This window comes from Ictalurus furcatus, chromosome 18 (genome assembly GCF_023375685.1).
Source record: "Ictalurus furcatus strain D&B chromosome 18, Billie_1.0, whole genome shotgun sequence".
Taxonomy (NCBI): domain Eukaryota; kingdom Metazoa; phylum Chordata; class Actinopteri; order Siluriformes; family Ictaluridae; genus Ictalurus; species Ictalurus furcatus.
In genome coordinates, this window is record NC_071272.1 from 15927003 (window position 1) to 15939171 (window position 12169).

Below are 12169 nucleotides of genomic sequence, written 5' to 3' on the forward strand. Positions count from 1 at the left end.
AAAACGCTACATGAATAAAATGGAATTGAATGTTGGTATTCACATTGTTTATTTGCAATCCAAAATCCAACTGTTATTAACAATCACTAGTAGGAATGTTATCTGAGTGACGTTACCAAGGTTTCAAGTGCAACACTGAACAGTACATGAAATGATATATACCTATATTTAAAAAAGCAACTTGCAGTAAAACCCTCAAACATTTATTTCAAACATTCATAATTCATAGAACACTGATCATATAAAATCATGTCAAGTCTCTCTTTCTGAAAAATAAACATATTTACATACATGTTTAAAATGTAAAAGCAACACTCTGGTACAAATCCTATTCTGATGACCTTTTACCGGTTCAGGTATATAGTTCAGTCCAGGCACAACCGGGTTCTACTCTGTAAACTCTGCTAGTTTCCAAATCAGTGCAATGTAAATATAGCCTTTACTATCACTCACAAACTGATGCAACTTCAAATAACGGAAATGCCTACAGACGGTTAAGACGACGCAGACATACTGAGCTTTTACACTTTATTTGTGCCATTCAGTGTTAGTCTTAAGGCAATTTTAAATCCTCTGGTGTTTCTCAATGTGCGTTTGAATTTGTGACTTCATGCCCATGCACTCGTTGTCGTCATCTTTTACTGCCCAAGTAACCAAGAGTGAGTAAAATAAGAGTGTCCATGATACTACCCAAATTTTTAAAAGGTGCACTGGTTACCGTCTTACTACCTACAATGAACTAAAAGACCCAGAATTCATTGCAATAACAGACCAGTGGTGGAGGAGGCATCTCATAACTGTGACGTTTTCAGCTCTTTTACTACACAGCAATCTCTGAAAAATGTGAGGTGAGAAATCAGTAATGCAGCAATGGAATATTTGCTCCTTTGTTATAAGTAGTGCTTGTCTGGCTGTGTCCGATTAGCTACCTAGCAAAAACCTCCTCTGGGAAACGTAGCTACCTGTAAACTGCAAGCACAAGGGTTAAGTACGAATCACCTCCCATACTTTAACAACCCTATTCTCTGTTAGGAGTGGGTATGACGATACAAAATGAAATAAAAATGTGATAAATGATGTCACAACAGGTTTATTCTAATGCATTATCGTTTCCATAGTAACGGATCATTCACAGAGACTTGTACGGCGGAGGCTCCACATAAGCTAAGCCTAAAAACAAAGCACATGATGGACAATATTTCTGTGAAGTGAGATTTATTTAACATTTGTGGATGGAGACTCTCGGTAACAAGCTACTGTTTTTTGTTGTACTGACTTCACGAGAAAGTGAGGAGCAGCTATAGCGCAAGTGATAACTGGAACTAACTTGTTTGTCTGAAGTTTGTGACATTCTTTAATATATATATATATATATATATATAAACTGTAATAGTCTGTAAATTGCTGCAGTGTAACAAGAATAAAAACTTGCCATTTTAGGACGTTCTGTTATTGGAAAAGAATCAACTTGGGTGGTAACAGTCACTCCATTTGGCCACAGGCTGCATGACCCCACCACATCGTTGATCAGTTTTCTATAACTGCATGTCCCGAAGTATTTAACTCCTTAAATATCATCCATCTCTCTTCTCTGCTCGTGTCCTTGCTAATTCATTCTTAAAAAACCAATCATTGTTCCCAGGAACACAAATCCATTTCACACACTCTTGGTATTGAGAAACACTCAGACTAGACCTTATTTATATACTACTAAACCAGCATGTTTAATATCGTCACCTCACTTTGGTCCTGTAAACTCAGTGCTTGGGCTGTGTATTGAGAAACACAAGTAAAGTTATTTCTCTGCCATTAGAATCTTGACTGACCTAAATTCGAATAGACGTTTTCACAAAATAATAGTCCAGAAAACTCAAACTTCACAAAATGAACTGACTAAGAGGATGAAAAAGGGAAAAATTTGCTAAATTTCTGGTACGGGCCTGGCCTTCACTGAAGGTGGCGTATACCTTAAACCTTTACACACCTCTTCTAACGTGATATCAGTCAGTTCGGCTGACATCACATTAAAATTGTACGTAAAATTCCTTCTGAGCTTCGTGCCATAGGCAGCTGGTATATTCGACACTTGACGTTGTTACTACAGTGTCAACAGATATCAATAATCTTATTGCTAGATAATGTGAACTGGGTTTGGACTGAAAAATCGATCAATTTAAGGCTGAAAAATGACACAAACCCTTCTAAAAATCTTTAAATGTATTACACACCACCGTGTTCACTTACTCATGTCATAATACTGTACACACGCACCTGCTCGTAAACTGTCTTTCCGCTACAAAAAAAGTATCGAATCTCTGGCCGTTCAACTATAAAATACAAGATTTATTATGAGAAGCTCTTTTAATGTCTAAACAGAAGTTCTTATGGTCACAGTGAAACACTAATTTGACACTACAGATGTCTGCAGCATGGCAACTCGTTAAGGAAAAGCTCCTCAGATTAATCATTGGCGAGGAGCCTGTATTTTCTGTAGACAGCTGTTCAGAGAACAGAACGGACAGGAACACGTTCTAATTAACCTCCGGGTGTCCCTTCTGTTGTCCTGCTTTCACTTGACTCGCACAGAAACACAGAGGTACAGGGAACAGGAGGATTTTCGAATTCCAAGTGAGAAAGCTGAGCATCTGTACGTTCGGCACAAGCACATTTATTCTGACAGATCGGCACAGTTCATCCTTCCTGTCACATCTGATCCCGGCTGGGCTTTTCTCAGGCTTCCTGTTAGATCCTATGAGGACACAAAAAGAGACAGAGTGTAAAAACAGTGTGAAACCAACTGCACTGTAGTGCACTACACTGCAGTGTTGGGCAAGCTACTTTAAAAATGTACTAAGCTGCAAGTTTTATTAGGTTGCAATGACGCTACATCTATGACTAATTTCACTTTTTAAAAAAAAAAAAAATAAAAAATAAAAAAATTTATAGGACAACTGCACACTGGGAATACTGGGCATTAGGTGGGAATACACCCAGGATAGGACAGCAGTCCAGCAGTAACCAGAGCTCAGGATCAACCCAGGGACCCTGGAACTGTGAGGTAGCAATACTTCCCACCATGCCACCCCCCTTTTCTCAAAAAAAAACCCAAAAAATAAAACCCATGGTGATGGTGTTTACCGAAACAATGAAAGTGATATGAAAATATATTTGTGTGCAGTTCCTGTGCTTCACCTCCCCTCGCCGTGATCCTCCTCCACCCATGCCACGATCTTGCCCTCCCAGCCGGGCACCACCGCCTCATCCTGGAACACCTGATGGACACAGTCAGATTAATTTACATATTCATACTATCTATATTTCTTAATGATGATAAACGTGTAAGCACTTCAACATCGTAAACATCATCACATTCAGGTTTAAAAAAAAAAAGAAAAAAAAAAGAAAAACATACCTCCTCTTTCACAGTCCCAAACTCAGGGTCCTGAGCTTTAAAATGGTATCTGTAACTGCCCTCTCGATCTATAGCCACTTTAAAGTCTCGGAGGGTAATTTCTCCCAAACTGACAAACACATGTAGAAATTACTATTTTACATCACGTACCAAAAAAATACTGCAAATTAAATCATGTTGCTTTGGTGAATAAATTGTATTATTGGGATTTTTATTATGTGGCATTCATACATAAAGATCTTCCTCTCAGCACCAAGTCAAGTTATATATAAAAGTATACACTCAGTGGCCACTTTAATAGAAACATCTGTACACCTGCATATTCACGCAATTTCGCAAATCAGCCAATCATGTAGCAGCAGTGCAATGCATAACATCATGCATATACAGGACAAGAGCTTCAGTTAAAGTTCATATCAAAACTTTCCAAATGGGGAAAAATGTGATAGTGATTTTGACCATGACATGGTTGTTGGTCCCAGATGGGCTGGTTTGAGCATTTCAGAAATGGCTGATTCCTGGGATTTTCTAGAGTTTACACAAAATGGTGCAAAAACCAAACAAACAAGAAGGCTACGGTAATTCAAATATCCATTCTTTACAATCATGGTGAGCAGAAAAGCATCTAAGAGTGCTCAACAAGCTGAACCTTAAGGTGGATGGACTACAACAGCAGAAGACCACATCAGATTCCGTTCCTGTCAGCCAAGAATGTTAATATGTGGCTATAGTCGGCACAGGCTCACCAAAACTGAATGGCTACATTTTTTCATGTGCCAGATTTACTCACCTCTTAGGGATGTTGATCATGAAGGGTGTGAGCGAGCAGTCTGTGAAGTACAGGACTTTGGTGGAGGATGAGGAGTTAAGCATAGGGCTGCTGTGAGAGTGGACCATTCCTGTAGCAAAAAGCAGACAAAGCAGACACCGCTTTAACAATCAATTCACCTGAAAGCAACAGCACCGGAAAATGTCTTCTTATAGAGCAAATCCAATTTACTGCAATCATAACACAGTAACATGCTAAAGCTTTTAATACCGCAGGTCTGTTGAATACTTGATTCTGATTGGTCAGAAGGTGTTGATTAATTTTCTATAACAGCAGCTCGGACAATAGTGCCAAACTGCAAGGTTTATATTAATGCGTTGGTTCTAACGTTATCGCATCTATACAAACAGCTTATACAGGGACTTGTATATTTAAAGCTTTCCATCAAGAGATTATTTATTTATTTTTAAGCATTTTTGGAAGGAGTCTCCAGTGTCAGAGCTTTGCAGCAGTTAGAGGTGAAGCTGTAGTTAAGTTTTCTGACATGAGATCATTGTCAGAGAGTTAAAGAACTTTGCAAGTGAGGGAATTAGCGTTTATAGCTGCTACAATGTAAACGATAACAGGAAGTAACTTTTGAGCAGACGTTCCACAACATTAAACATAACTATAAAACGTATGCAATTTTCTTTAATGAATAAAAATGCGTATTGGTTACAAATTGCTGTGGTGTAAGAGGAACAAGGAAAATTACTGGAACAAGGAAACAAGGAAAATTACTGCTACTGGAAAATAATCAACTCTGTCGTGATTAATTTCCTAGAACAGCACAACCCTGTTGTGTTTTATTCCTTAATTAGTTAATTTGTATTTGAAAAGGACACTTACTGGTGCTGGAAGGCCAGGAGTCCCTGTCTGTATGAGTGGCCTTGTGTCCTGGAGACCTCGCCCTTGCCTAGAAAGAGTTGAAAAGCCTCGTTTCAGTCTAGCAGCAACGGTCAAGTCTCGGATATTTATTTAAAACCGAATCGTGCACAATGTGTATGGAGGTACATGGGCTGCAGAGCAGGAGGCTAAATGTCTGAGAAGGCACAGTTTTAGAAAACGCTCCCACCTTCCTGTCACGTCTGGTCCGTGACTCCAGTGTGTAGAGGCGGTCCATAAGGCTGGCCATGCCCTGCTCCAGTGTGTCCAGTGTGTGGTGCTGAGGGTCGTGGCCTCCGAAGCTGTTCCTCAGACTGCGCAGAGCATCCCGTACCAACTGTAGCTCTTCCGTCTGCCAGGAACACAGGAACACAATCCATTAAAGGACAACATAAGCTCCATGTCAACTTTTAAATAGAGCTATACAATTCGTGGTATGTTTGATTTGAAAAATGTTTTAACTGTATTTTTTATTTAGCTAAGATTCACGTAATTTCACATGCTCATAGATTTGCTTCAGAATGTAAACTGTTTCAAGATACATATAGGATAAAAGTCTTTGAATGTAAACACAACTATTATGCTTGATTCAAGCTTGAAGACTTATTCGACTTGTTCGAGAATTATAAAATGAAACACAACTCATAAAATATCTAAAGGCTGATGGATTTGATGAAATGTTGGGGTTTTTTTTACTTTGCTGGCTGCATGATTCAGATGGGTACTCACTCCTTTGTGTGATCGTGCTGTGCTGAGCTCTAGTGCTGCAGGATCTGTGTAGCCGTTGCTCGGAGATCCAGGTAGCTGAAACCAAAAAAAAAAAAAAGAATCTTAAAGCTACTAATTGCTTAAACATCATGTTGAAAGTGTCTGTTCATTGCTTTGGTCTCACCTCGTCCTCGGCACGATCAGTGAGCTCCTGAAAAAACCTCTGCTTGTGTTCTGGCTCCCTCTGCAGGTCAGCCTGAGGGTTACACAAGGATAAATAACATCAGCTGAAGCTTGTGGAGATTTGCCTCAGGTTCCACAAAGCGTGTGGTTTGTATTTTGATGAAGGCCATACCTGCTGGCTGTTGCTGTCTGCCACCTTGCGTAGAGCTTCATCCAGTTTGAACTGCTGTTGCTGTAGCAGGCGATCCTTCTGTCCTAACTCTTTCTGCATAGCAAGAATTCTTGAATTATTAACAAGAGCAGCTAAAATATAACAATACATTTTTTCCTGGACTATAAATACATGCCCTTTTCACTCTATATCATGTGTTACTATTATTTTATTTAATCACATCTTTGAGAAGCATATAGGTGTTATGTATTAGTGTGATTTGCACTTAGTGTACCTTATATTCACTGAGAAGCCTGTTCCTTTCTTCTAGCTTCTTATGAAGCTCTGCCTGAGGATCCATAAACACAGAATGAATACCATACACACCCTCGCATATAGTACATTCTACACACACGCATGCAGTTGCTAACGTTTTCGCTCACGTTTTGTCCTGCCAGTTCATCACGGTTCATGCTGGTGCGCAGGAGCTCCTGTTTGAGCTGTAACACAGACGACTCCTGCATGGTCATACGCTGCTGGAGAGCATCCTGCACATACAGCACACCATCAACACATACTGTTCCGTTTCTGTAGCTTGTACACTGATTTGCAGGGTTTATATTATTAGAACTTATATTTATATATATGCATATATTTATATACACACACATACATATACACACACACACACACACACATATATATATATATATATATATATATATATATATAATTTTAATTAAAAAAAAAAACAAGAGTAGATTAAGATAAAAAAAAGAGAGTAAGTAGTGTATACAAACTAATGTATCGGACAAGGTAACATTCAGTGTGTCTAGGACGGGTAATATTTGCAGCAGAGACGATGGCGGTCACAAGAAAACATTCAGCTAAATAAGGAAATATATACACATATAACTGTAAACTAAGCCATGTATAGAAACCTTTGAATTACAAGGTTCCAGTTGAGTGTTTTTTTGTCAGTTATTACACTATCTAATTTCTATGTGCCACTTTTTAGGGGTTACTGTAGGATGGGATACATCCTACAGTAACATGACAGTGACATCTTTTATGTGATATATACACTACCCATCAAAAGATTGGAGACACTTGACTGAAATGTTTCTCATGAGCTTAAAAATCTTTTGATCTGAAGGTGTATGATTAAATGTTTGAAATCGGTGTTGTAGACAAAAATATAACTATGCAAACATATTCATTTCTTTCATTAGAAAACTAACATTTTATTTACAAAAAAATTATTTTTTTTTAAACTGATGACGCGAAAAATATGATGCGAAATATTCCAAAAAGCAGCCAATAAGTGTGCAGCGTAGGTCAGAACTCCTTTAATACTGTTTAAAAAGCATCTTAGTGGGATTTCTCAAGAAATTGGTTGAGAAAATGCCAAGAATACATTTCTGGAAATTCTAGGCAAAAAGGGTGTCTACTCTGAAGATGCTAAAATACAAAATTATTTTGATTTATTTTGGATTTTTATATCACAACATAATTCCCATAGTTCCATTTGTGACTTTATTGACTTTATTATTAATCTAAAATGTGGGGAAAAAAATAATAAAAACAACGAATAAGTGTACCTAAACTTTTGACAGGTAGTGTATATACAAACTGTATATATATCCATCCATCCATTTTCTGTAACACTTATACTACACAGGGTCACAGGTGAGCCTGGCACCTATCCCAGAAAACTCAGGGCGGGGGAAAAACCTGGACGGGCAGGGCACGATCACACGCATTCACATACTACGGACAATTTGGATATGCCAATCAGCCTACAATGCATGTCTTTGGACTGGGGGAGGAAACAGGAGTACCTGGAGGAAACCCCCGGAGCACGGGGAGAACATGCGCACACAGGGCGGAGGTGGGATTGGAACTCCCAACCCCAGAGGTGCGAGGCAAACATGGTGGTCCCTCGTCACATAATCACCATGTGACTTTTACTTTTAATTTATTTAATATTCTAATAAAAAGAAGAAAAAAAAAACAAGAAAAGATCATACTAATGTTATGAGTTTTTTTTCTTTCCCCATTTTTGGTCAGTGGAATTTCCTGAAAGCAAGGTTACACTCTCAGCTCTAATGGCAGAAGGGTTATGCAGCTAAAATAAAAAAGCTACTGAAAACGCTGAATCAAATCGACTCACTTTGACTCCTTGTAGGTTGCGTGCCTCCTGCTTGTACTTCAACAGCTCCCTCTACAGGACAACCAGATATCATCAGAACAACAAGAACCACAGACAAGGAAAGCAATGTTCATGTGCGCAGATGCATAAAACACCAACAATAACTATCTGATCATTTATACTACATTCACACAAGTGTTACATCTCAAGTAATAAACTTTATAGAACAGGACAGAATTCCTGAAAAGAAAATGGCTGTAAAAACAAGCATCATATTACAACACTGCTACAATAAAAGTACAATACGAGTCTACCTTCAGCTCCAGACTCTCCTCCATGCTCTGGTCAAGACGACTGCGGATTATAACCTGCAACAACCATGGACGATGGTAATTCGCTTGTAGACTAAACACGCTGTGCTAAAAAAAGACAACTAAACAGCAGCTGAATGAGGCAGAAACTGAGCTGGAGAGAGAAGCAGGTGAACAGAGACGGCGGGAAATGGATACTTGCTCCTCACACGCAGACAAAGCAGAACTCACCACACGGTAACCTGATCTAACCTGCCAGAACTGAGCAGCACAGAGAGCTAATAAGCAAGTGTGAGAAAAAGAAGAGGAAGAAGACATGGCATGTAAAGGGGTTTCTTATGAAAAGGCTGAAACGAGTGAGCAACACAAAACTGAAATGCCACCATTTCAAGGTGAAAAGATAACTATTTGTAAAATAAATAAATAAATAAATAAATAATTTTAAAAAAGGTCATACCAGTTGTTGCTCGGCATTTTCCCCTCCCTCTCCCAAGCTCAGCGAATCCTCCTGCTCATCGTCAGGCAACGAGCCATGCAGAAGCAAAGCCTGTAAACACCCAGCACCACGGACACATACTTCAGACACAGTGGCATCTGACACACGTTTTACATCGAAAATCTGTTACCCACACCTCTGCTGTGGCAGCAGTTATCAGACACTTATAAAGTGAATTTTCAGGATTTCCGCATTAAACATTGCTGTATAATGACGTCTTCAGAATGATTTCTTGTAGACAGATCTATTTTAGGCCTAACAGACAAATCAAGATTAAAAACTAGCGAAAGTAGCATCGACCTGCAAGTTGTGTCACCATACCCTGTCTATGCTGCCTCTATGGACTTGGTCATGGCCGATTTTATGTGTGTTTAGTGAATATTGTGCCGTATCAAACATGTCTTTGAAATGTCTGTTTTCTATTTTGCATTTTATTAATGCAATTGGAGGAATTTTAAAAATCTGCCCAGTTGTCTGTTAAAGGCTGTGACAAACAGCGTTCTATCCTAACCTCAGTAAAGGTTAGGGTTAGTAAAGGTTATGAACAGCACGAGAGGTGAAATTTGCTGAACTTTTGCATCTACGTGATGAGCAAGCGATAAAAACTGAACTAAACACCACCAATAGGGAGCTCCGAAGTATACTTTCATATTGTGTATTTAGATTTGTATTTACGCAGATATAATTTTGAGATGTGACCCCAGATTACAATATCTATTTCCTGCACTGGATTCCTCATTTTTGTCTTTCCATTCTACAATCATAAGATCAATTCTGAAAGCTTAGTCCACCGCTGAGAGCTACTTGGCACTGGAGTCACTGTTATTTCTATATGCACACATTTAATCAGGTCTGTACTCATACAAAAAAACAGTGAGGAAGGCGGGTCACCTGTAGGCTGGACACCATTCTCCTGGCCTCCACCATCTCTCTCTCTAACTGCTCCTGCTGCTCCCACAGTTGCTCTTCCCAGGCACAGTTACTCACACACCTCCCATCATGCTCCTGGGCTACACCTGGGCCAATTGTCAAATTGTCTAAGAAGCAAGACACCCTGGTCCATTAGTACCTTTGAAACACCAATGAGCATTACTGAGAAGACAAGTGCAAGTACAAGAACCTGCTTTACCTTTGGTGTGTCCTAATTGGATACTCAAAAGCTGTCCGTTGTCCTCTGAGAGGCCGGTGTGGTCTTTGGGCATGTGGTCAGGACTGGAGGTGCTCAAGCTGAGAAGAGAAGAATCCAAGCTTAGAATCTGAAATGGCTAAATTAAGTTAGACTACTCAGCAGCTATATAACATCACTATAACCACACAGTCCTTTTCTTGCTGTGTGTATCGCTAGGTTATGAGCTACACCTGCCATCTAGGCACCCATTACTAACTGTCTATCTGTGGCTATGCCCAGTTTCAGCCATCTACTCGAGCCACTAAAGGAAAAATGCACCCTGAGTGACCTGAATAATCTTTATAATTAACACGCATCCAAGATGCACCTTGTAATTAAATTCTGATCCGATTTTGTTCGTTTAAACATCTTTCATCTACATTTACATTTATGGCATATGGCTAATCCAGAGCAACTTACACTTATCTTTACACAACTGAGCAGATGAAGGTTAAGGGCTTTGCTCAAGGGCCCAGTAGTGGCAGCTGGCGGTGTTGGGATTTGAACTCATGACCTTCCAATCAACCCTGCGATGGATTGGCACCTCGTCCAGGGTGTACCCCGCCTTGTGCCCGATGCTCCCTGGGATAGGCATCAGGTTCCCCGTGACCCAGTAGGTTATGCGGTATAGAAAATGGATGGATGGTTGGATGGATGGGACCTTCCAATCAGTAGTCTAACATCTTATGCACTGAGCTACCATGGTAGTCTACATGCTGGTCTAGTTTCCGTCCCACAGTAGAGTTCAACTTCCCGCTGACACTGGTGCAAGTGGGATTTAACCTTTGCTTCCTCTCTACCTAAAGAGAGCAATGCAGCAGTGCTTTAGCCCTTTAGTCTGTCCAGCTTTCTCACCTCTGCATCTATGCACTTTGCTGAAACAGTTCGGTTTAAGAGCTTTAAGATTCATGCAAATACAGCCATCAACACTACCGTGTTTGTCATCTTGTAGATCACAAACTAGCCAAGCTGTGTCTCTGCTGTGACTCTGCATTGCATTTCTCATTACTATGACACTGACCGTCACTGGAAAATGGTGAGTGAGGAAAGTCCTTGCTGTCCTCTAGCCCTTCATCAGTGTCTGTTTCTGACCACAGGACTGCTGTTGGCTGGATATTTTTGGTTGGTGGACTGTTTGCAACCCAGCAAAAAAGAAACGATCCTAGAAATGTAATGTAATGTAGTGCCAGTAATGCTGTGGTGTTTGGCACATTTGTACCACCACAACATCCAATAACATGGCCTACCATAGCACTGCTGTGCTGAGAATGGTCCACCATTTTTCGGTCCAGTGGTGTTCTCTTTCTGTGAATGGATGGGGTAGAGTGGGGTACAGCAACAGATGAGCTACTACCAGTAATTTTAAACCTACAAAGTGACCAAAATATGTACGTGTCTTGAGAAACGTGGCCACTAAGTGAATGGTTGGACTATGGTGAGTTACAACTGCAGAAGAATAAGGAAACGTGGCTGTTTAATTGACTGAATTGGTTAACGTTCCATCTATCTGTTCAACTGAAAACGGCAGAATCTGACCAACAATGAAACAAGTAATCTAGTGTATCATAGGTCTTCTCTCAGCTGGCTGTTGTGCAGTAAGGAGGTGTCCCAGATCTGACCAGACCGTAGTAGTGGCTCTCACAGGCCCTCCAGACCCAGCAGTACTACACTCTAATCTCTGCTCAGTTCTCCACGGACCAGCTGCCTCTCAGTCCACATCAAAGGAGCAGAAAATCTTTCTCCCAGTCTCTCTGATCCTTATTAATTATGCTCAAATCCCCAAAAAGTCAGTACAAAAGAGCTCCCTTGATCAATACTGTCCTCATCTCTCTCTCTCTCTCTCTCTCTCTCTATATATATATTCTGAAGCTATAAATACCATGGCAAAAGTATAT

The 12169-nt window shown here is 40.0% G+C and overlaps 1 protein-coding gene across 3 annotated transcripts in view; it reads right to left on the minus strand.

Annotated features, from left to right (window-relative positions):
* Positions 1-2322: 2322 nt before the first annotated feature.
* Positions 2323-12169, minus strand: part of dixdc1b (DIX domain containing 1b) — a 44117-nt gene continuing 34270 nt past the window's right edge. For all 3 annotated transcript variants that reach the window (XM_053648487.1, XM_053648486.1, XM_053648485.1), the window contains 16 exons: positions 10236-10333; positions 9998-10143; positions 9068-9157; positions 8614-8667; positions 8321-8371; positions 6591-6695; positions 6443-6496; positions 6169-6261; positions 5998-6069; positions 5835-5909; positions 5296-5457; positions 5070-5136; positions 4203-4311; positions 3413-3521; positions 3193-3272; positions 2323-2749 (listed from right to left, as the gene is read on the minus strand). In XM_053648487.1, the coding sequence (XP_053504462.1) occupies positions 2743-2749; positions 3193-3272; positions 3413-3521; positions 4203-4311; positions 5070-5136; positions 5296-5457; positions 5835-5909; positions 5998-6069; positions 6169-6261; positions 6443-6496; positions 6591-6695; positions 8321-8371; positions 8614-8667; positions 9068-9157; positions 9998-10143; positions 10236-10333 (1372 nt within the window). In that variant the 3' untranslated portion in view covers positions 2323-2742. The remainder of the gene's footprint in view (positions 2750-3192; positions 3273-3412; positions 3522-4202; positions 4312-5069; positions 5137-5295; positions 5458-5834; positions 5910-5997; positions 6070-6168; positions 6262-6442; positions 6497-6590; positions 6696-8320; positions 8372-8613; positions 8668-9067; positions 9158-9997; positions 10144-10235; positions 10334-12169) is intronic.